Source organism: Gymnoscopelus microlampas (assembly GCF_963454915.1).
Source record: "Gymnoscopelus microlampas genome assembly, chromosome: 4".
NCBI lineage: Eukaryota > Metazoa > Chordata > Actinopteri > Myctophiformes > Myctophidae > Gymnoscopelus > Gymnoscopelus microlampas.
This window is the reverse complement of record NC_139941.1, coordinates 51,148,952-51,173,951: the sequence shown is the minus strand read 5'-3', so window position 1 is coordinate 51,173,951 and position 25,000 is coordinate 51,148,952. Positions and strand designations below refer to the sequence as shown.

Here is a 25,000-nt window from a genome sequence, read left to right as displayed (position 1 = left end):
AGGAGAGAAAAAGAGAGAGAGAGAGAGAGAGAGATTGGGGGATGAGTATCTATTGTATTTCATTTATATTTCATATCGTTGCTGTCCGAGGGCAGAAATGGCCTGGAAATCAGACAAAATGTAATTGAAACTCCTCGGTTTCATCAATTACATTTCGCTGTGAGTGACCGATCAGAGCCCACTATCCAAAGTGGGACGTGTTTCGCTGCACGCTGGGCAAGACACGTCTAGGCGGAGGCGTGGTTGAAAGTACCGCCCAAGGAAATGGCGTTGATGCTTTACAAATCTGTTTTCTGTGAATGAAACGAGTGTTGTGATTGGTAAAAAAAAATAGTTTCCGGGGGAAACACGTACGACGGAAGACACTCGCTGGTTTAGTTCGTGACCAGGCTCTTCTCTTCGCAGATGAGTGAGGCTGGGAACGAGGCTAGTTTTGCTGTGACGTTTGAATCGGTTTGTAACACCGCCCCATGGAAATGAATCTTTCCACACCTAGTCTGAAATTAGCTAGGGCAGAACCCAAGCCCTCAGAGCCGAGAGGGAGCAGCGAAGCGCAATTGAGGTGGTGGCCGATTGTAGGTACTGCAGCTTACTATAAAAGAAAAAAAACAACAGATTACAACTTGTTCAAAATGCGGCAGCCAGAGTTTTAACTAAAACTAAGATGAGAGAGCATATTACTCCAGGTTTAGCATCACTACATTGGCTCCCGGTTGTTTTTAGGATTGATTTTAAAATTATTTTACTTGTTTATAAAGCTCTCAATGGTCTGGCCCCCTTCCTACCTCTATGACCTCCTCCCTAGATACTTTCCAAATCGCCCCCTCAGGTCTTCTACCGCTGGCCTACTCGAAGTGCCTGAAATGTCATATAAAAAACACGGCGAAGCAGCATTCTGCTTCTACGGTCCGACGGCTTGGAATAAACTCCCATTATTACACATAAGACAGGCACCCTCTGTGGACAGTTTTAAAGCACAGCTCAAGACATATTTCTTTACTCTTGCTTTTAGTTGATATTTTCTCTTCTAAATCTCTGTGTTGTTATTCATGTCTGTACTGTTTTGCTCACTGCCTGTTATGTATTGTTTTAGCCATTATTTTTATGCCATTGTTTTTTGCCACTGTTTTATTGTGTATTTTATAAAAAAAAACATTGTTTTGTGTTTTTTTGCTCTGTAGAGCACTTTGAGCTGCATTTATGTCATGAAAGGTGCTATATAGATAAAGTTTTTTATTATTATTATTACGGCTCACACTCCTGCGCATGCGAGACGACCCGCAGACGCCGCGCTGGGTGAGCAACTCCAGTGAATGGGCGGGATTTTCGTTAACTCTCTATTATTTTTAACTCTATGGCAGAAACCTGTGTTTCCGCATTTGTACACTCTCAGAGTTATGGGGGTTCTTGACATTAAAAAACTTTGAGAACCACTGTACTACACTAAATGGAACAGAGCCTTCATTAGTATAAGTGGTAAGACCTCTGAAGGAAGTAAAAGGAAGAGGCGTGATTTCTTTACAATATGGCTGCCTATAGGAATACTGGAGCCTACCAACCACACACACACACACACACACACACTCCCAGGACTGTCAAATGCTTGAGATCCCGTGCACGTGTCTCCACGGACCTGGGAAAGACTGGCTTTTAAGTTTCCGTGCCCCACATACTTGGAATAACTTACAGGGTCTGCTCAAGGTACCTGTCCCTTGTTTTCCCCTGGGACACTGTTCAGTCTAGATCAACTCTAGGTTAACCTTAATTGCACGTGCTTTAAATCATGTACTTACGTAGATGAACTATAGGATTATTTTTGTTTAAACTGTCTTTGTTTATTCAGTCATTTAAATGTCCTCTTTTATATAGTTTTTTGTTTTTTCTTAATAAACTTGTAATATCTACATTACTGGAAAACAGGGTCTCTTCACCCCTCAGTGTCTTCCGAAAAAATTAAATCAAGGTTGAGCGATTAATATGAGCATAACTACTGCTTTAATCAGTGGAAGCATTATCATTGTCCTAATTAGGACTGAGATGAAAAGTATGAAAAGTAGCAGATTCACAAGCGATGCGTTTCGAGCTTGTAGATTTTCCTTTTTTTTCTTTTATCCTAAAAAGTAACCGCTTTTTAGCCCTATTTTATATAGGCTATTTTCAAACATTTTAGTACTTTTACTTTTGGTACTTTAAGTATATTTTGATACCAATACTTTTGTACTTTTACTCAAGTACATTTTGAATTTTGGACTTTTACTTGTAACAGAGTATTTCTACATTGCGGTATTGATACTTTTACTTAAGTAAAACATTTGAGTACTTTTTCCACCACTGCCAGCCTGCAACGGGCGGGCGGCGGCCAGGTGGACAGCATGTGGAATGTCATCATGATGACATCATCCTCAGACGATGTCACATGACATCACTGACACCTCTGGCTGTTTGCTCTTCCTCGTCTCTCAGCCAATAGCAGCCTGCTGTGAATTACCCAGCAGTAGCTCTGTGTCAAATACCACAGCGGGCCGTCACCACCGTTTCCTGTATGCACGTGTGTGTGTAGGTGTGTGTGTGAGTGTGTGTGTGTGTGTGTGTGTGTGTGTGTGTGTGTGTGTGTGTGTGTGTGTGTGTGTGTGTGTGTGTGTGTGTGTGTGTGTGTGTGTGTGTGTGTGTGTGTGTGTCTGTGTGTGTGTGTGTGTGTGTGTGTGTGTGTGTGTGTGTGTGTGTGTGTGTGTGTGCGCGCACGCGCGTGCAGTCAAACCCATATGTTCACATTGTCATCATACTTGGCATTCTGTAAACCACCCCAGCATCCTTATTCTGTGGGGGGGGGGGGGGAGAAACCTCTTATCTCTATATTTTATGAGGTGAGTGAGTAATTGATGGAAAAAAGTCCAAAGTAATTACACACCGGCGATTATGCGAATATACGCAAAATTCAGATGTGGTCCGAATAAATAAAAGACGCTTTTTCGCTCTGCGGAATTGATGTGGTTATAAGGTTTAAAAAAATATATATATTCGCATGAAAAAATGTCCCCTTTGTGTAAGGACCTTAATGCTGCGTTCACACGGGAAAATACAAAGACACACAGCATATTTGTCGCTCTCTGTCGCTTTGTATCTGTGTTGCTCAACACGGTCGATGATGTCATCAGAGTCATCGGAGCTACAGTTGTAGTTTTGTATCTGGAAGTTGAACCCAGCTCAACTTCAACGTGTAGCTTTTGTATCTTTGTATCTGTTGTAGCAGATCTACAAACGTCAGATGTTGCTTTGTGTCTTCATGTCACTGGCTTCCATTGGAAATGAATGGTAGACTGTATCTTTGAATCCTATCGTGTGAAACGCAGCAAAATAGTGCAGTAACAGTATAAAACAGTAAAACCAGTGCAACATCAACTGAAGCATTAAAAATACAAACATTGTACTGTAAATGACATATCATTCGTGCCATCGGAATGGCATAGACTGGCATCCTCTGATGCCGAACGCATCTGTGGAACCTGGAACGCATCTGTGTCACTTTAGATTTCTTTGGCTATTCAAAAATAGCAGATATACAAGCTCATAGCGCGGCACCGAGTGCCGCACTATGAGCTTGTAGATCTGCTATTTTTGAAAAATCTTGAAAAAACATTTTTTAGATTTTTTTCAAAAAACTGTTAGGATTTAGAAACCATTTTTAAGAATCGCCTCAGGTCTTAATGGGTTAAGGCAGTATCTGCAGCGTTTCCCGATATTGGTATTGGTATCGGAACAACAACTGTGTATTAATTTCAACAGCTGTAGGTGTTATAGGCCTACATCTGATCTGAGATAGCGTCAAAGCCATTTTTTTGTTTTGTTTTTACAAGTGACCGTGGTATTATACATATTTAGTTTGAGCTGTTGTTAATAACTAGGCTGCACTTGGTTGGCAACAATATGACTATGAGGTGAGTGGAATTTATAGCTATGCAGTATTTATATTATATTTGTCATTAGTGTCTGTCCTCTGAAACAATGTGGTTTGCCGTTAGTGAGAACCTCACTTGTCCCTTAAACTTGTATAATCGTGAAATGAGTGTATCGTGACACCCCTAGTTGTTACTGTCTGATGTATCTTGTGAACGACCGGCAACGTGATGATGCGTGAACCTCTGTTGTGTCGTAAGGCTAGCGGAGCGACCCATCAGGGGCTCTTGATGGAGAGAGTTGAACCATGCCGGTTGAACCATGAACGGCGTGTAATTCAGCTGATAAACAGCAGAGCAAAGTGCTGCCGGCAATCATCGTTACGTCGTGTTCACGTTAGGAAGAAAGGAAATAAACAGAGCTGATGGATCTCACACTCAAACATTACGACCCTGTGAGAGTATTGACCGTGTGTGTGTGTGTGTGTGTGTGTGTGTGTGTGTGTGTGTGTGTGTGTGTGTGTGTGTGTGTGTGTGTGTGTGTGTGTGTGTGTGTGTGTGTGTGTGTGTGTGTGTGTGTGTGTGTGTGTGTGTGTGTGTGTGTGTGAGCCATGTGCATTTGAACGATAAGGTGTACCGTTGTGTTTATAGGCGTACTGTAAATACGGAACATCCAGCTTTTAAATGTGTGTGTGGGGGAAAGCCTCACGGATGGATACACACACACAAACACACACACACACACACACACGAGGAGGCCTGACAGCTCATTAGCAGCGGTTTATAGCCTGTGACAGCATGTGTAAAAGTGCAGAGGGTAATTTACTATAAAAGGTATGAGTGACAGTAACCATGTCGTCTCTGACGGGTGGAAAACTCATATGTCCAAATCTGTTATTTTTCATGAAATGGAAAAACATTGCCCATGTTCCAATGGATCCAAAGTGGTAATGATTTGATTTGTTAATTTGCTTCAATATTTATTCATTAAACCCACAGACAAAGTTAACCACTTTCACTTAACTTTTGATTGTAAAAATAATAGGCGATCTTGGTGAGCTTGTAGATCTCCTATTTTGTGTGACACTTTCAGGGGTCTTCAACGTTTTCAGGCCAAGGACCCCCTAGCTGAGAGAAAGATGAACCAGGGACCCCCTTACTCTATATTGTATACAATTGTGTTTCATATTAACGTTTTTTTTTTACTTAAGTCTGCTCTTTTTTCCCTCTACACCTATAGCCTCTTTGCCAAAAATAGCCGATCTACAAGCTCTCAACGCCTCGCTCTGCGAGGCGTTGAGAGCTTGTAGATCTGCTATTTTCGGCTAATGTCCCCCTCAGAGAAGGAATTCTTGGGTTCGAGTGGTTAATGTAAAAAAAATCAATCTTATCACACAAAGATTTGGCGGACCCCTTATGGCAGCTCTGAGGACCCCCTAGGGGTCCCGGACCCCCTGTTGAAGACCCCTTTAGTATGACGAAGTAGGGCAATAATTTCCACCCCAAAAGAAATGTTTTTCCCCATTTTCCAAAAAAAGTTGAAAAATGGAGATACAAGGTTTTCTGCCCGGCAGCAACGATATACCGTCACGTTGTGCAAGTACACGCGTGTGAGTTTGTACTTATGCTGTATATTATTATACTTCTGAGGACCCCGATGGATTTTGAAACGTTGACATGAGGCGGCTTGAGGTCAATGCCAAAGGTCTCACTCACTCCATCCCTGGGCTTTATATTGGATGGGCATTAAAATTAAAATTAAGTTGTTGCTGTCGGGCAGAAACCTCTTATCTCCATATTTTAACTTTAACTTCTTATTTTTTTTTATTTTTTATTCACGCCCTACTTCAGAGGTCTTCAACCTTTTCAGGCCAAGGACCCCCTAACTTAGAGAGAGATGAAGCAGGGACCCCCACTATATTACATCAAATTGTGTTGCAGGTTAAAGCTTTTCATATATGTTGGCTTCATGTTAATGTGTATTTTCAGCCATTTAACGACTTAAACCGTCAATACTTAGTAAACTTTCACTCTGTACTTGGTCTGCTCTTTTTTCCCCTCTTTGCCGAAAATAGGCGATCTACAAGCTCACAACGCCTCGCGCTGCGAGGCGTTGTGAGCTTGTAGATCTGCTATTTTCACTAGGTTCAAGTGGTTAATGTAAAAAAAAACAATAATCCTATCACACAGAGATTTGGCGGACCCCCTGTAGAAACTCTGAGGACCCCCTAGGGGTCCTGGACCCCCTGTTGAAGACCCCTGCCCTACTTGATCATACTACAGCGTCACACAAAAGCAGCAGATCTGCAAGCGACGCGTTTCGATCTTGTGGATCTGCTACTTTTGATGTTTTTTGAATCCTGAAAAGTAACACTTTTGGACATATGAGGTTTCCATCCCGACAGAGACAAAGTGTGAGTTCAGGTTCAACCACTTCAGCCCTAGTTAATTTATTTCATAAAACAGCATCTCTTCAAGCTCATAAATGTCATTACAAACCAGGAGCGACACGAATAAAAGATACGCCACGCTCGTCTCTCGTTGAAAATGAATTACTATGTGGAAGGAACCACTAACTGATAAGTAAAAGTACATCCAAGATTGTGTGTACTGTATTGTGTGCATACTGGACATACGACGCAGTATGCAGGTGTGTGTGTGTGTGTGTGTGTGCGTGTGTGTGTGTGTGTGTGTGTGTGTGTGTGTGTGTGTGTGTGTGTGTGTGTGTGTGTGTGTGTGTGTGTGTGTCTGTGTGTGTGTGTGTGTGTGTGTGTGGCTGTGGTTGGCTGGCCTCATGTCATCGTGACAGCATGGAGAGTGATTAGTACAGATCATTAGCCTGTCCCTGGGGGACACGGCTTTACTGTCATTATAGGCCTGTTATGTAAGTGTTCCCTACTCACTGGGAGAGAGACACAGAGAGATAGAGAGAGAGTGTGAGTGTGAGTGTGAGTGTGTGTGTGTGTGTGTGTGTGTGTGTGTGTGTGTGTGTGTGTGTGTGTGTGAGAGTGAGTGAGTGAGTGAGTGAGTGAGTGAGAGAGAGAGAGAGAGAGAGAGTGAGTGAGAGAGCGAGAGAGAGAAAGAGAGTGAGAGAGAAAGTGAGTGTGTGTGTGTGTGTGTGTGTGTGTGTGTGTGTGTGTGTGTGTGTGTGTGTGTGTGTGTGTGTGTGTGCCAGCATGGAGTGTGCGTGCGAGACAGAGAGAGTGAGAGAGAAAGAGACAGAGAAATAGTGTGCGTGCGTGCGTGCGTGCGTGCGTGCGTGCGTGCGTGCGTGCGTGCGTGCGTGCGTGCGTGCGAGACAGAAAGAGAGAGAGTGAGAGTGGGGGAGACAGAGATGCAATGCAGTGAGACTAAGCAAGTTTGAGAGGGAGAGAGAGAGAGATCTTTGGGAATAAATTAATTAGAGAATGTTGCGTCAGTGAGTCAACAGGTAAACAATATCCCCGCTGAGAACGCTGAAAACAGGAGATGGGTGTAAATTACATTTTATGTAAATTAAAGATCAGATTAATTTAACACAACTGCATCCTGTTTTCCCTTCAGCTCGCAAACCACGTTAAAGAGAATAAACTCAATCAAGCAAATCAAAGGGGAATTTGTTCTTCAGCGAATGTTATGTAATGTTCTTTTTTTCTTTCGAGGTCAAAATCACCTACCATGAATTTCTTTTACTGAATTATCTTGCACTTGAGACTCGTAGAGGGCTCCTTTCCTAAATATTCCATGTATACATGCGTGTCTCTTTAAAATTCCAAAATGTTTTTCAGGAAACAAAATATGACCATGACAGTCTATTATTTGGGGTCAAATTGACCTGTCTCCCCCTGCCTCCCTATTCTGGTGAGTTGTTGTTCACAGGACACGTCACTCAGGGCCACCTGGGGGGACAGTGGAACATCTCATTGTTACCAATGACCACATCTGTATCCATTTAGGTTGTTGTTCAGGGGTGAAGTTTGTATCCATTTGTATCCATTTAGGTTGGGCAGCGATGAAGTTTGTATCCATTCACGAGGGAAAGATTTCTGCCGATCCTGAATTTTAGCCTGCATGGAGATCATGTACTTATTTTAATAAAAAATCTGCCTGTAAACAAAGTTTTTTATTTCGTTATGGCATGTTATATAAATATTCAAACTATTTTGTTTAAGTTTGAGCCGAGATTATGAGAGCTTTTAGGCTTTAATTCTTCTGACTGTATACACTCAAGTGTAGGTACAGGCAAGAAAGCTCAGCCATGTGAGTGTTAAACAGCATCACACTGTATTTACTGTTCTTTAACGCGCATCCTTTGAACGTGCAGTGGTTGCAGGAAGACACTGTTCTAGGAAGACACTGAGAAGCTACTCCGTCATTCAACACCTGCCCACATCCACCGCGCGTGCGTGCGTGTGTGTGTGTGTGTGTGCGCGTTGATCCTAAGTGCCACAAGTGCTCACGTCAGGGTTCTTTTCTCTGTGATGAAAAGACAAAGGGACGTCGTGGCTTATTTATAGCACACACACACACAAAGGTCTGCTCCGCCACTCAGGAAGCCGGGAGGGGATTGAATTGCCTGGGTGGTGCCTGGTGTTGCTCCTTAATACCGTTGTTTCCCTGGGAGCCCTGCCTGTGGGTGTTTGTGTGTTTGTGTGACGACACAGTGAGCTAAGGTTTACCAGGCACACCACAGAGAGGCCGACACAGGAGAAGATAATGAGGAACGGCGCAGTTAATGATTCGATTACCCGCCTTCAAGCGAACGGCCCCGTCCGGTGCAGGCCACGCCGCACAACACCGGCCCTCAGAAAACGCGGTAGAGAGAGAGAGAGAGAGAGAGGTTGAGATATTTTTCAAGCCATGTATAGCCATGTGCCACATTTTATGTTTGACGCGTGACACCATCGTGTAGGGCATTGGCTCTCAAAGTGGGGTCCGGGGACCCCCAGGGGTCCTTGAGGGAGTTCCAGGGGGTCCCCAGCTAAATGATGGTTACTAAGGAACCAAAAGGACCCTTATGACCCATAAGGGTAACTCTGAGTGTACAAATGGAACCTGTACATTTTGTACACTCTCAGAGACCCCAACATAAATTGGGGTCCCAGAGATAGAAATGGCATTAAATGGGGGTCCGTAGCCTAATGCATGTCAAACCGGGGTGTCGTTGAAATTAAAATGGTTGAGAATCACTGCTAGAGCCGTAAAAGTCTTCTCTTATGGGGGTCCCTGAGGCATATCTTTTGAAATGGGGGTCCGCGGGCTTATGAGTGTCCATTTGGGGGTCCTTGACATGAAAAAGTTTGAAAACCACTGGTGTAGGGTTGACAACTATACATGGCCCGGCCGGGCGTCCCTTTATTTCCAGGAATCAGTTCAGTAAAGGGACACGTCTTTTCGTTAACAAATAAGGGACGTGTTCCTTATTTTAAAGGGACGGTTCCTTATTTTAAAGGGACGGTTGTTGGCAACCCTGCCGTCGTGCGATGAAGTATAAAATAGAGAAAGAGACGGTGGGGAGGGAGAGAACGAAAGAGCGAGTATGGGAGACAAAGTATGAGAGCGAGGGGAGATATGGAAAGTGCACCTCGGGTGTAATCTGCTGAGACTTCAAAGTCCTAACAGCCTTAATAAACTGCTCAGGAAAGTTAATGGAACACTTTGATCGCTTAATTTCTTTGAGCAGTTTTCGTGCGCAGTATATGTACTGTATACGGCAACAAAAAAATATGGAAACATTTTGATCCCTTAATTTATTTTAAAAGTTTCCATGCGCAGAGTACCACACCGGCTGACACGCACCCACACTCGCTCACACACACACAAGGCTGACATCTGCACTTGATTAATGATCCTGGGTAATCAGCTGTTTCAGAGGTGTGTTTCCATAATGTGAACACAAACACATTATCAACAACAACACTAAAGAGGGAAACATGGAAAATTCTCCTCATGGAAAACTCATGGCATGAAGGAAACAACGTGAGTAACTGGAAGGCGCTCTGCCACACAGACATAAAACATCCAGGAATGTTTTACTAAGTATTGGCATCAAAATATACTTAAAGTACCAAAGGTAAAAGTGCTCATCACGCAGAATGTCCCAAGTTTCACAAGTTCGTCATACAAACAAATCTTTTGAAAATAGCCGATCTACAAGCTTACAACGTGTTGCAAAGCGAGTCGAGACATTGTGAGCTTGTAGATCTGCTATTTTCAAATAGCCAAAGTACATACATAGGGTTAAAGTGGTTAATGTATGTTTTCTAATAATAGAGTAGAAGTATAAAGTATTGAAATTGGAAATAGCCTACTTAAGTATTGAATATTGAATATTTTATTAGGCAAAAGAATGTAAAACATCACATTTACATTTGAAATACTTTGTCTAACAGGTCCGTTCATAAAAGTCCTTGCGGACTTGTTTCCAATGAGGGCCTTGGTATTCAATTCATAGACATATATAGTGGCACCACAGTTCAAATATCATTACACAAAGAAATAAAAAAATAATAAAAAAAACAGCAAAAAATTATATATATATATATATATATATATATACATATATATACATACACATACATATACATATATACATATATACACATATACATATATACATACATACACACATACACACATATATATATATATATATATATATATATATATATATATATATACATATATATATACACATATACATATATACATATATACATACATATATACAACACTATGTACAGCCAATGGAATAAAAAAAAGGGGGGAAAGATATGTACAAGAACAGGGGGGGGGGGGGGTCGGCTGTCTAACGGGAAAATGGTACTACCTCCTCTTTTGGCCTCCTGAAAGGTGATTTTTTAAGGCTCTTTTAAATGAGCCCAGCGAACTGCATTTTTTGAGGGATGGGGTTAGACCATTCCAAACCTGGGTGGCAGTGCTGTAGAAGGAGAATTTGCCCATGTTTGTTTTATGGGTGGGTGGTACCAAATTGTTGTTTGCACTCCCTCTGGTATTGTGACTGTGGGTGTCACTAACCTTTTGGAGGTATTTACTCAGATATGCGGGAATAGGGGGCATATCGGGCAAATTTTCATTTACAATTTTGAACGCCAGTCCCATTTTTAGTTGTTTAACCCTGTCTTCCACCCTGAGCCAGCCTAGGCTGGCAAAATGGGTGGGAGAAAGGTGGGTCATGGGCCCCAATCCGAGGAGTAGCCGAATCAGTTTGTTTTGGGAGGTTTGAAGTTTAGTCTTCAGTGACACTGAGGTGTTGGAGTACCAGGAGGTGCTAGCATAGTCAAAATGTGGTTGAATCAGGGCCCCTGAGAGGGTCCTGAGGGCCTGAGGGTTGACAAAAGAGGAAACTCTGCCCATAAATTTGGTTCTCTGGTTTACTATTTTGACCACCTTCGTCCCCATGCTTTCACCTGACAGGTATTTGTCGAGAATACAACCCAAATAGGTAATCTCTTCTTTGCTAGAGATAATTGTGCCATCGACTTTGACCTTGAAATCATTTACATCCATCTGTCTGAGGGAATGTTTGGTCCCAAAGAGAATGGATTCAGTTTTCCCAAGGTGTAGTGACAGTTTGTTATCAGTAAGCCAAGTACGGATTTTTGAGAGTTCGGAGCTGAGCGCCTCCTCAACTTGCAGCTTGTCCTCTCCCGAGATCAGGAGTGCCGAGTCATCAGCGAACAGGAACAATTTGCAGTTACAGGCAGCATTCATGTCGTTAATGTATAAAAGGAACAGTAACGGCCCTAGAATGCTGCCCTGAGGAACCCCACAGCTCACCGGGAGGGAAGAGGACATGGTTCCGTTGATGTCAACCACTTGTTCTCTTCCCTCCAGGTAGGATCTCATCCAGTTTAGTGATGTGCAGTCAAAACCAATCGCCCTCAGCTTATCAAGTAAAATTGAATGGTTTACAGTGTCGAACGCTTTTTGGAGGTCCAACATGACCATGCCGCAGTATTTGCCCGCGTCTACCTCACGTTTGATGTAGTCGGTCAAATACAGCAGGCATGTGTCAGTGGAATGGGAGGTTCTGAAGCCCGATTGGAATTCAAACAACAGATTATGCTCGCTGAGGTAGCTGTTGATTTGTTCTTGAATTATTCGCTCTACAACCTTTGAGATGGAACAAAGGATGGAAACAGGCCTATAGTTGCCAGGTTCTAATTTGCTTCCTTTTTTATGCAGAGGGATAACTCTTGCCAATTTGAAATCCTGTGGGACGTGACACTGGCTGATGGATAGGTTTGTGATTTGGGCTACTATGGGGGCAATAGCAGTAGCTGCGTCTCTGAGGAATCTGGTGGGGATATTGTCAAGGCCGGTGGCCTTGTTCGGCCACCGGCCAAGTACAGTACTTGAGTAAATGTACTTAATTACTTTACAGAACATGGTTAAAAGTCACTGTGATGAGAGTGTAGAAAATGGACTCATAGGTCCACTTTGCACAGCCTCAGATTTGCTGTGATAGGAGTCAGGATGGGAAATCAATAGTCAAAGCTTTTTCCCTGTAATGGACTTTGTCAGAAACCACCTTGAGTTTGAAACCCGGGACTCTGAGGGCCGTCTAGAAGCCAAGGCCAATTTGGATCCAATAGATGTAGACTCTCAGGCTGATATAAAGTCCTTTCAAGTTTTATGTCTCTCGAGTCCCGTGGGACTGGAGTGCATTGCAATAGAGCCAGCAGACACAGAGAGAGAGAGAGAGAGAGCGGATATTAGCAGTGTGTGTGTGAGAGGGTGTGCATATGAGCCTGCCCTGTATGCAGTGGTGGAAAAAGTACTCAAATGTTTTACTTAAGTAAAAGTATCAATACTGCAATGTGGAAGTACTCTGTTACAAGTAAAAGTCCGGAATTCAAAATTTACTTGAGTAAAAGTAGAAAACTATTGGCATCAAAATATACTTTAATTATCAAAAGTATTTTTGATAAAAAGTTTTGCATACTTCAAGTATGCAAAAAAATCACACCCTGTGTGAAGGAAGCGGTGCCTTTGGGGCGGGGCTTAACTCATTTCAGTTCGTCCCTATTGGTCGTCTGAGTCCACTTACCAAATTTGTACTTGGTAGCATGCTGCAAACTGGAATAATGGCTGTTTAAAGCCCAGCCAATGGGCAGACAGAGGGGGCGGGGCTTAAGTAATTACAGTTCATCCCTATTGGTGGTCTAAGTCCACATACCAAATTTGGACTTGGTGGCATGCTGCAAACTGGAGTTATAGCTGTTTAAAATCCCGTGCTCATCCCGTGCTCATACGGGCGGACGGACATAACATGCGCTCGGGGTCCCTGGACCCCTCTTTGATAACTTCAGCAATTCATGCTCGTCCCTATTGGTGGTCTAAGTCCACATACCAAATTTGGACTTGGTGGCATGCTGCACACTGGAGTTATAGCTGTTTAAAATCCCGTGCTCATCCCGTGCTCGGACATAACATACGCTGGGGGTCCCTGGGCCCCTCTTTGATAACCAGTGGTACGTGTGGGCAATGAGAGGAGAGATGGCATAGGCAGTCTCCACGTCCGTGTGTGTGTGTGTGTGTGTGTGTGTGTGTGTGTGTGTGCGCGTGTGTTTGTATGTGTTTCTTCTTTGCCGTGCTCATCCCGGGCTCATACGGACGACGGACGGACGGACGGACGGACATACGGACAGAGTCAAACGTAGAGCGGTTGGCACCGCTAAAAATAGCCGATCTACAAGGTCACAACGCGTCGCATCGCGACGCGTTGTGAGCTTGTAGATCGGCTATTTTCAAATGGCCTATGTGTAAAATAGGGCTGAAGTGGTTAATGTATGTATTATAAAATAATAATTTATATCTGTAAAGTAACATAATAATTGTAGTGGAGTAAAAGTACAATATTTGCCTCTGAGATGTAGTGGAGTAGAAGTAAAAGTATTGAAAATGGGAAATACCCCAAGTAAAACATCCTCAAAAGTGTACTTAAGCACAGTACTTCAGTAAATGTACTTAGTTACTTTACACCACTGTCTGTACAGTATGTGCGTGTGTGCGCGTGCGTGCGTGTGTCTTTGTGTTTGTGTGTTTGAATAGAGGCTGGAGGCTCTGAATCAAAGACGATAGAACAGGTAGGAATCCACAGAGACAACAAAGAGTCCTTCATTCAAACACTTCTCATTGGGTTTAAATCCAGGATTTCTATTCAGATTTCTATTCTGATGGAGTTTAACTCAGGCTTTCTGTTCTGATAGGCTTTAAACCCACAGCTTTTTTTTTCTCATGGGGTTCAACCTGGACCTTCTTTTAACCACTTAAACCCCAGCATCCTTATTGTGGGGAAAGTTTTCGCTGAACATAGCATATCGACACTTTTAGAGGTATAAAACAGGTCTTAAAAGTCACTTTATAAATGTGCAAATATACCCTCTATCTATACACTTATACTGTATGTTGGTTTGTTTACTATTGAGTAAGAAAACAATGTTGCACATTAAGCTAATCATCTGGGGACCCCATGGGGACAATTTGGGGACCCCCTGAGGGTCCCGGCCCCACAGGTTGAGAACCAGCGTCATAGAGGGTTATTATACTGTATGTGTTTCCGTTTGAGCTGACAGGCCAATGCAAAGTGCGACATTGGGGCTGTTTGCTGGAAGGTGACGTCACCCTCTCCTCATTAAGTCACTGTTCCAACAGGAGAGAGGTTTGTTTTAGTGTGGGACTGTTGTCTTTGACGTGCGGACGCCACAATGTCACCGAGGGTTACCACACAGCTTCCGTGTGGCACGCTTTCACAGAGAGACGTCACGACGCTGTCCCCGACAGAACAATAGTCACTAAGCAGTGGTGGGAAAAGTACTCACATTCTTTACTTTGAAAGTAAAAGTATCAATACTGCTACAGTATGTAGAAATACTCAGTTACAAGTAAAAGTCTGGAATTCAAAATTTACAAGAACAAAATTATTCACATTAAACTATACTTAAGTACTGAAAGTAATAGTACTCATTTGGCAGAATGTCCCATTTCACATCTTTCCAAATGTTTAAAAATGCTTTGAAAATAGCCGATCTACAAGCTCAAAGCGCGTCGCAAAGCGACGCGTTGTGAGCTTGTAGATCTGCTATTTTCAAATAGCCCAAGTATGCATAGGGCTGGTTCATGCATGTTGTGGTTATAATGCATGTTTTGTAATAATAATCAAATCTACAAAGTAACTAGTAACTAAAGATTTCAAATAATTGTAGTGGAGTAAAAAGTACAATATTTGCCTCCGAGATGGTAGTGGAGTAGAAGTAAAAGTATAGACAATTGGAAATACTCCAGTAAAGTAAAAGTACCTCAAAATTGTACTTGAATAAATGTACTTTCCACCACTGGTCACCAGAGGCAGTCAGGCAACAACAAACATCATAAAGTCGAGGAACAAGAGAAATGAGACAACGTGCCTTGCAGCTTCACACAGTGGCAGATCGTCACTTTGGCGTCTAATTCATAATACTGTGTGGTAGACAGATGTACTGTAGCTGTAAGCGTCTAAGTTCACTAAGGAAGATCTCTTCTTTCTCTCTTTCATCTTTGCACTTTATTGCCTTTTAACACATGGGGTGCCAAAACCGCATATTAACGGTTTTGCAAAAGGTGCAAAAAGTTACCCGGAGTGCCATAACCGTATTAAAACGGTTTTGGTGTCTTTTTTGTTTTTTTTTTGTTTTTTTCCACACGGGAGGGGCTAGAGCAGCTTTGGGAGTACCCATTGTGATCCTGAGAAGGATAGGCCAGTTTTTGTTCACCGGAAACAAAAACATGGCTCCCCATCCGCTTCCTGTCTATTTCCTTCTTTAAAACGCCTATATCTCCGAATCTGTTTCCGGTGGGGAAAACCGGTCATGCGCGATGCGCGATCCCCCCCCCGTTGTAACTCAGGAGTGAAATGTTATGGTTCCAGGATGTAGCTAGGATCATCGCGCTACATGAATGGATGCTTTTTTTTTAGGTGGATTTTGCTCGTCGTGGAGAGCTTTAAACAGCAAAGCGCAGTCAATGGGGAGAATGCTGGCACCCACGGTAAGTTATGAAAACATTCAGGCACCCAATGTGTTAAGCAGCAGACAAAAGCAGGTCTATTAAAAAAGGTTCCCCTATAGAGGGTCAGTAGTCTAGGAAAAGATAAGGGAGCACTTGTTTGTTTGTATGTACTGTGTATTTTAATGTCATGTGTTTTGTACTGTAATGTATTGTAACTTGTATTGACTGTTAAATGTGAGAGGACCTCAACGGAAATAAGTCTCAGGAACGTTCTTGTGTACTCCTCAAACTGCTGTAACCATGTGGTTTTGCTTTTCAAATAAATCAAATCAAATACAACAAGACAAGACTCAGTCATGTATACTGTACCAGCTTGTTTTCCTGTTTTTCTCTGATTTGTCTCGCAGAATCTGGCAACACTGCTAGTGGCTCCCCATTGGCTTAGCCCTGTTGCCTATTTCTCTCGCAGAATCTGGCAACACTGCCATATAGGCGAGAGGCGTGTCTAGTACAAATAGCTTGGGAGGTCGAGACCGCCCGTTCAGAGTATGGGAAAGTATCCCCATTGGCTTAAAGGACAGCCAATGACGAAAAAGTGTTGAGAAAGTGTTGACTTGACTCAGTCTCTTCTTAGACCAGTGTGCTTTGCAAGCTGGTAAAATAAAAAAACGTTGTTTCTGTTGTTTTACTGTACTAGTGCAGTGTCTGTTCGGTGTGTGTGGCTGTTGTGAGCATGTGCACATACATACAGTACATACAGATGGAGGCTGATTGCTTTCTTGGCTACCCAGTATTGCTGCTTGCATCATTTTGGACAAATCACTCATCCAATCGACCTCACACTCGATAGTTCGTCTCCCCAGAGTCCTCAGCACAGTGCACAGGCCAAGTGTGAAGTCCATCGGATGAGCTGTTCTCAACATCTCTCGTTGCTGTCGGGTATTTTTTCATGAATGAATGCCCTACTATACTATACGTCATCTTACAAGAGTAGTGAAAATAGCATATCTACAAGCTCATCCCTTATCTTATAAATGTAGTGGAAATAGCAGATCTACAAGCTCAGCTTGTAGGATATTTTCCACAACTTTTTAAAAAGAAAAAAGTAACCGCTCATAATATCCATCTGAGCAGCCATCAGCAGGCTGAAGCTGAAACTGAATTTCTAGTGAGGGATTAACAAAGGTTTTCCTTAAGTCAGTGAGTTAATCAATCAATCAATCAATCTCTATTTGGGACTCAGGTCCATATTTATAGGATTAAAAAGACTAACAAAAAAACACACAACACACAAACAAATCCAATCCAAGGAAATTACATGAAATATGGCCATGAATTTAAATAGTTCAACGATGCTGTTTTGTCTGTGTAATAATATCACTATTGTATGATATCACTATATCACACTGCTTAGTTTACCTGGCTTCTAAATACCATAATTAATCGTTGCTGTCGGGCAAAACCTCTCATCTCCATATTATAACTTTTTGTGTTCTTTTTGTGTTCTTTGAAAACGTTTTTCAAATGCAAAGGTTTTTTTCAAAACCTTTGCATCATGCATGTCACACAAACAGAATGCGATCCGTTTGTTGATATAACAAGTTTGTTCATATAGAGTCCTATCCACAAATCCACCATTTAACTTCCACAATCCACATTCTGTGTGTAACCACATAAAACCATTATTTTTTATCCCTTTTTGAACCATTATTTTTGGCTATTCAAAAATAGCAGATCTACAAGCTCATAGCGCGGCACCGAGTGCCGCACTATCAGCTTGTAGATCTGCTATTTTTGAACAATCATGAACATTTGTGCAAATCTTTGAATGTATATATTTTTTAAAGCGAACATTTTTAACTCAAAAAACTCTTTGCTTCTGGGGGGTCCCTGGAACAAAATACGTTCAGATGGGGGTCGGCAGGCCAAATACATTTAATTTTGGGAGGTCCTTGACATTATCAAAACCATTTGTGTTGTGTGTGCCGCATTCTGTTTGTGTGACTTGCATGATGCAAAGGCTTTGAAAGTGAAACTGGTCAAAACCGGTATGCGGTTTCCACCCGACAGAGATGACATAAGAACATCGTATTTAGAAGTTAAACGTCAAAGGGCAGACGGTATCAAGTCAAGTGCTAAAGGTCAGAGAGCACCATCTGAAAAGTTCAAGCTCATCGTCTTGGTCTAAACGTCTGTTATGTAACCCTTTGAAGTCCAGATATCGGGAGCTAAATGTCTGGGGCTTTTTTCCCAGCTGTGAACAGATAAGACGGTGAAAGGTTTCTACCATCACGTTCATGTCCTCTTATCTGTGCTGTCACAGGGGCTAGAAACCTCGTATCTCCATTATTTCAACGTCATCGTACAAGAGTGTCGTACGAAAATAGCCGCCGGTCTACAAGCTCACAACTCGTGAGCTTGTAGACTTGTAGGCTATTTTCACTACTTTTAACCCATTAAAACCGGATAGATTTTATATACTGTATACAACACATGTTTTTTTTTAGAAAACTCTTAGGATTTAGAACAGTGGTTTAGAACTGTGGTTCTCAAAAATAGCAGATCTACAAGCTCAAAGCGATCTTGTACATCTGCTATTTTTGAATAATTTAGAATAATGTCGAATAATTTAGAATAGTTTTTTACATCAATCTTTTCTTCTGGGGGTCCCTGGCAAAAACACATTTTCAGAGGGGGGTCCACGGCCAAATACATATCATTTTGGGGGTCCTCCTTGGCACGAGAAAGTTTTGAGAACTACAGATTTAGAAGGCATTTGTAGAATCGGCCTCAGGTCTTAATGTGTAACAAAAAACAAACAAAACAAATATTTAAAAAAGCAAGTGTTTTGGACACAAGGTTTCCACCCAACAGCATCGTTATCTTCTCTGATACACACACAGCTCAAGGGGAGGAGTCATGTGACGGGCGGGGGGGGCGGGGCATCTGAGAGAGAGAGAGACTGACAGACAACTAGGGCTGCAACGATCCATTTCTCTTAGCGATTTATTGTATTGATTAGCTTTTCCATTAATAAAATAATTGTTTAAAAAACATTTTAAAAAAAATTCTATAAAAAATATTTATAATGAGTAATCACTTAAAGCAGTGGTTTTCAACCAGTGGTCCGGGGACCACCAGTGGTCCTTGAGGGAGCACCAGGGGGTCCCCAGCAAAATGAGTCAACATAGCGTCACAATTGTTTTAACCACTTAGCATTGGCTATTCAAAAATAGCAGATATACAGTGGGTGACCATTGACTTCGTCGTTTTTTTTCATTCTTCTCATGCGTTTCATGCAGGGCATGTATGATTTCCACTCTGTGCCACTAGGGGCAGCAGCGGTCTACTGCCTACAGCTGCCTACAGCCCACAGCAGACAGCAAGAATATATTTGTTACTAGTTACTGTATATCCTCTCCAAACTGTACATACATTACTTTACACTTTTGTATTATGTTTTGACACTTGCTTTGGAAAATGTAAACGTATGTTTTATCATGCCAATAGCTCATTTGAATAGCAAAATTGTTTGTTTTGGGGTTTTTAGGCACTGTTTTTCCTAGAAAGACAGAGAAAGATCCTGTCTGTTGCTTACAGTACAAGATGTGACATTTATATTAAGCAAAATATTAAGCAAATAAAGTTATATAGCATGATGCTGCGCTTAACATTAGTTTAATTTTAACGTCTTAATTGATAAAACGAGACGGGAAGCTCATAGCACGGCACCGAGTGCCGCGCTATGAGCTTGTAGATCTGCTAAAAACCTTTAAAAAGTGTGCATATCTTTGAATATCTATATTTTTTAAAGCGAAAATTAACTGATATCTTTGCTTCTTGGGGTCCCTACTCCCTGGCACAAAACATTTTCAAATGGGGGTCCGCGGCCAAATGTATATCAATTTAGGGGTCCTTGGCATGAAAAAGGTTGAAAACCACTGACTTAAAGCTCTATTACAGTATGTAAAAAAATATTATTAACATTTTATTTGGTACATACAGTATGTATTAGAGCACTGGTTCCCAAACTTTTTAGCTCAAGACCCAAGAGAGAAATTAGATGTTTGGCCGGGACCCAAACTAGTGAAAGTAGCAGATCTACAAGCTCTTAGATCTGCTATACTTTTGATGCTTTGATGCTAAAACATGGAGATAAGAGCTGTTTCTTAAGAGTCAGAGAGAGTGGGAGTGGACAGACAGACAGACACACACAGACACAGTGATAAAAGCTTGTCTCAGGGACATGGTGCTCTGCCTGAAGCAAACATCAAAGCATTGGCCTTCAAAGTACAGCCTAAAGTAGCCTTCATTACGCCTTCACTCTGTCACTCAGCAAACACACAGCACACCCAGACACACACACACACACACACACACACACACACACACACACACACACACACACACACACACACACACACACACACACACACGCGCACACTAGGCAGAAACCTCTTATCTCCAATATTTTAAGTTTTTGTGTTTTTTCGTAAATTAACGGCCCTACTTGATCATACTACAGCGTCACCAAAAAGCGTCACCAAAAAGTAGCAGATGTACAAGCTTTAAACGCGCCGTGATGCATTTTGAGCTTGCCCATCAGTTCTTTTTTAATTTGAATCCTGAAAAGACTGTCAGGTTTCCACCTGACAGAGACGAAATGCTGTACACACACATACGCAGGCACAAGCACGCACACACGCACGCACGCACGCACGCACGCACGCACACACACACACACACACACACACACACACACACACACACACACACACACACACACACACACACACACACACACACACACACACACACACACACACACACACACACACACACACACACACACACGCGCAACCCACTACCCACAGTTCCAATTAGAACATCAGTTCTAATTAGCAGATGTATGCTAATACCAAACGATTTGGCTGCCAGGGTTTGGAAAAGTTTGGATCACAGAGTTTGGATCACACAGTCACAGAGTTCATATCACTTACTCACAACTTACATACCATACAGCCAGTAGTGAGTGTGAGTGTGTGTGTGTGTGTGTGTGTGTGTGTGTGTGTGTGTGTGTGTGTGTGTGTGTGTGTGTGTGTGTGTGTGTGTGTGTGTGTGTGTGTGTGTGCGTGCGTGCGTGCGTGCGTGCGTGCGTGCGTGCGTGCGTGCGCGCGTGCATGTGTGGAAAATGTTGGGTCACAGGGTGAAAGGACGACTCCCCCACACTAGCGCTGTGTTTCATAAATAAGCAAAATATGTAAAATAATGATAATGTTTTGGTAGCCATACAGCCAGACAGTTGAAGAAATTGCAGATTGAGGCTTTTAAGTTAAAAGCCTCAATCTGCAATAGGTTAAAAGTTTTAACCAATACAATATCCTAAATCACTAGGGTTTTTTGGGAAGATTGAACATGTATTCTATTGCTAACATGACCACTAAAATGTATGAAGAATGAAGATGTATGAGCTCACCAGCAGAAGGTTGAAGATGACGTAGAGGATCAACATCCACAGAGCCCTGTAGCCCATGTGGAGTCCTGCCCACAGCCACACCACAGAGATGAGCAGGAACAGGTAGAGAACCATGGGCACCTCTGCAACACACATATACATAAGCAAAGGTCAACAACACAGCACATACTTCTGTCATTACAGCACACTGTATATATATATTCATCATCGGGACTTTTTTTTGTGTTAGCCTAAATCAAGGGTCTTCAACAGGGGTCCGGGACCCCTAGGGGGTCCTCAGAGTTACTACAGGGGGTCCGCCAAATCTTTGTGTGATATGATTTTTTGTTTTACATTAAACACTTGAACCCTAGCATCCCTTTTCTGAGGAGAACGTTAGCCAAAAATAGCAGATCTACAAGCTTGTAGATCGGCTATTCTTGGCAAAGAGTTAGAGGGAAAAAAGAGCAGCAAATGTTTATCTGAAGCACAATTTTATACAATATAGAGGGGGTCCCTGCTTCATCTCTCTCTCTCAGCTAGGGGGTCCTTGGCCTGAAAACGTTGATGACCCCTGGCCTAAATGTCTGACTGTACATTTCTGACTAACAAAGTTATTCAATCATTACTTCTTTATGTTTTCAGGCCGTAAACAATAATGCGACAGCCATGAATGTTCACAACTTTTGTGAACCTGCTGTTTGTTATGGAATCATTGCCCATAAGAGAAGCAGCTGCCTGAAGAAGCAGAGGAAGTTCAGACAAACAGACAACTCTTGGATTTAATATTTATTGGGCATAAATATAAATATATCAAGCATAAATATTTATAAGCAGAACGTTGGTGTCGATGCTCCGTCTCATTTCATTCATTCTCTGTAAGCATGAAATATTATAATAAATGCCAAATAGATTTTACAGGGAATGAAATAGACCCCATAAGCATAAGGGAATCACAGAATCATAGAAACAGAGCCACATTAACCACTTCAGCCCTATATACATTTTCACCATTTGGAAATAGCCGATCTGCAAGCTCACAATGCGACGTATTGTGAGCTTGTAGATCTGCTATTTTCCAAATATTTGTATACACTTGAAATGGGACATTCTGCATAATAAGTACTTTCACTTTTGGTACTTTAAGTACATTTTGATACCAATACTTTTGTACTTTTACTCAGGTACATTTTTTTATTCTGGACTTTTACTTAACTTGCAACAAGAGTATTTCTACATTGTGGTATCGATACTTTTACTTAAGTAAAAAATGTGAGTACTTTTCCCACCACTGGTTATACAGTAGAGTAGGTATTAGAGTGTTTTCCACAGTCAGGGCTGAGAGAAGCCATCATCATCACAGAGAGGATAGGAAGGAGGCCTCAGGGCCTGATGATTATGGGAGCTACTCTTTAATCACAGCCTGGCTTTACTGGAGAGCAGAGAGGCTTTGGCTCATTGAGCTAAAGGTTTGGCCCAGACTGGTCTGGAAACGAACACACACACACACACACACACGTGCACGCGCACATAGAGTCTTGCAAACTTAAAAATGTGGTCAAGCATAGACACACACACACGTACGCGCACACGCATAGACACACACACGCGCGCACACACACACACTCTGAAGCAGCCAGTGGTGTTGCTGCTGACCTACATTCCGTCCAGACACAGCCACCACTGCTTTGTACTGTACAGGCACGCACGCACGCACACGCACACACACACACACACACACACACACACACACACACACACACACACACACACACACACACACACACACACACAGTGCAGCTTACACAGCATTATCGTTGCTGTCGTGGGCAGAAACCTCTTATCTCCATATTCTAACTTTTCATAAATTAATGCTCTACTTAAATCACACACTACAGCGTCGTCACAGAAGTATCAAAAGCAGTAGATCTGCTCATTTCGCTATTTTTGAATTTGAATCCTGAAAAGTCACAGTTCTGGATATAATGAGGTTTCCAACCCCTGACAGATGTTATATGAATGCAGTGTTACACTACAAAACGCACAGCACAGCCATATTCTGACTATTCCATTTGTTAGGCCAAAGTTGGGGAGAACAGCTTTTATATAGATAGTTAGTTAGTTAGTTAAAGTTTATTTCGGTCATAACTCATAAACCAGGGGTCTTCAACGTTTTCAGGCCAAGGACCAAGCCCCCAGAACCCAGTGCTTGCATTGAAGCGAAATGGACATGCTGGCCATTCGTAGGTACTGCAGCTTAAACGGAATGGGGCCACTGTGCGAAAACTGTTTCGACCAATGGGCTTGGCTCACGAGCTTGCGCACACGCTTGCGCACAGGGACGCGCACCTCTGTGACGTAAAACACGTCACTTCTGTGACGCAGAACGGATCACAGTGGCCCCAAATAGGCTACGCCCATCACACTTTACAACCCGGAAGAAGGGGTGAATTCGCTTCACGCGCTGGGTGAGCAACTCAATGCAAGTGGACGGGAGGCGATATCCGGTGCCCTCTCTATTATTTTTAACTCTATGCCAAGGACCCCTTGGCTGAGAGAGAGATAAAGTAGGGACCCCGATTATATATTGTAGAAAATATGATTTTTTTCATAGATTTCATAGGCAGCTTCATAGACTTGTTTCACCACACTATCATGTTGGATTCATGTTAATACGTATTTCCAGACATGTAACCATGCATTTAAACAATACTTAGTAAACCTGACCTTTCACTCTGTACTTGGTCAGCCCTTTTCCCCCCCTTCATCAAACCACTTAGCCGAAAATAGCAGATCTACAAGCGCGCGAGGCGTTGTGTGCTTGTAGATCTGCTATTTTTGGCTAAAGTTCTCCTCAGAATAGGGATGCTTGGTTGAAGTGGTTAATGTAGAAATCACACAACGATTTGGCGGACCCCCTATAGTAGCTCTGAGGACCCCCTAGGGGTCCCGGACCCCCTGTTGAAGACCCCTGTCATAAACCATACACACATATGGCATTTCGTACAATAAAAGACAATAATCATTATTATCGTTTATATCGATGAAAAAACAAAGGGGGGCGGCAGTGGCTCAGGGATAGAGTAGCCGGTAGGGCCGGATGCCAACCGTACCAGTTCGATTCCCGGGCTTGTCAAGTGTCCTTGAGCAAGACGCTGAACCCCTGATTGCTCCCGATGAGCAGGTTGGTGCCTTGCATGGTTTCCTCCTCCATCGGTGTGTGAATGTGTGTGTGTGAATGTGTGTGTGTGAATGGGTGAATGTAATGCACAATCTATGACTGTAAAGCGCTTTGGATAAAAGCGCCACTATAAGCGTGACATGAAACTTTCATATCCTGCCATCTCTAATATCGTTGATGTCGGGGCAGAAACCTCTTATCTCCACATTTTAACTTTTTGTGTTATTTTCGTACATTAACGCCCTACTTGATCATACTACAGCGTTACACAAATGCACCAAAAGTAGCAGATCTACAAGCTCAAAACGCGGCGCGAAGCGTCGTGTTTTGAGCTTGTAGATCTGCTACTTTCAATACTTTTGAATTTGAATCCTGAAAAGTAACAGTTTTGAACATATGAGGTTTCCACCTGACAGAGATGTTATGTAACATTAAAACAAAGAGAACAGGCACTCACTGCTAAAAAATACTGTCTGTCTA

General features: G+C 42.4%; 1 protein-coding gene across 1 annotated transcript in view; it reads right to left on the bottom strand.

The window, feature by feature from the left end:
* Window positions 1-25,000, bottom strand: part of adgrv1 (adhesion G protein-coupled receptor V1) — a gene marked incomplete at its 5' end in the record, with an annotated part of 261,294 nt that overhangs the window by 23,698 nt on the left and 212,596 nt on the right. Inside the window, 1 exon segment of the mRNA XM_084055548.1 lies at window positions 21,361-21,482. Within this exon segment, the coding sequence (XP_083911674.1) occupies window positions 21,361-21,482 (122 nt within the window).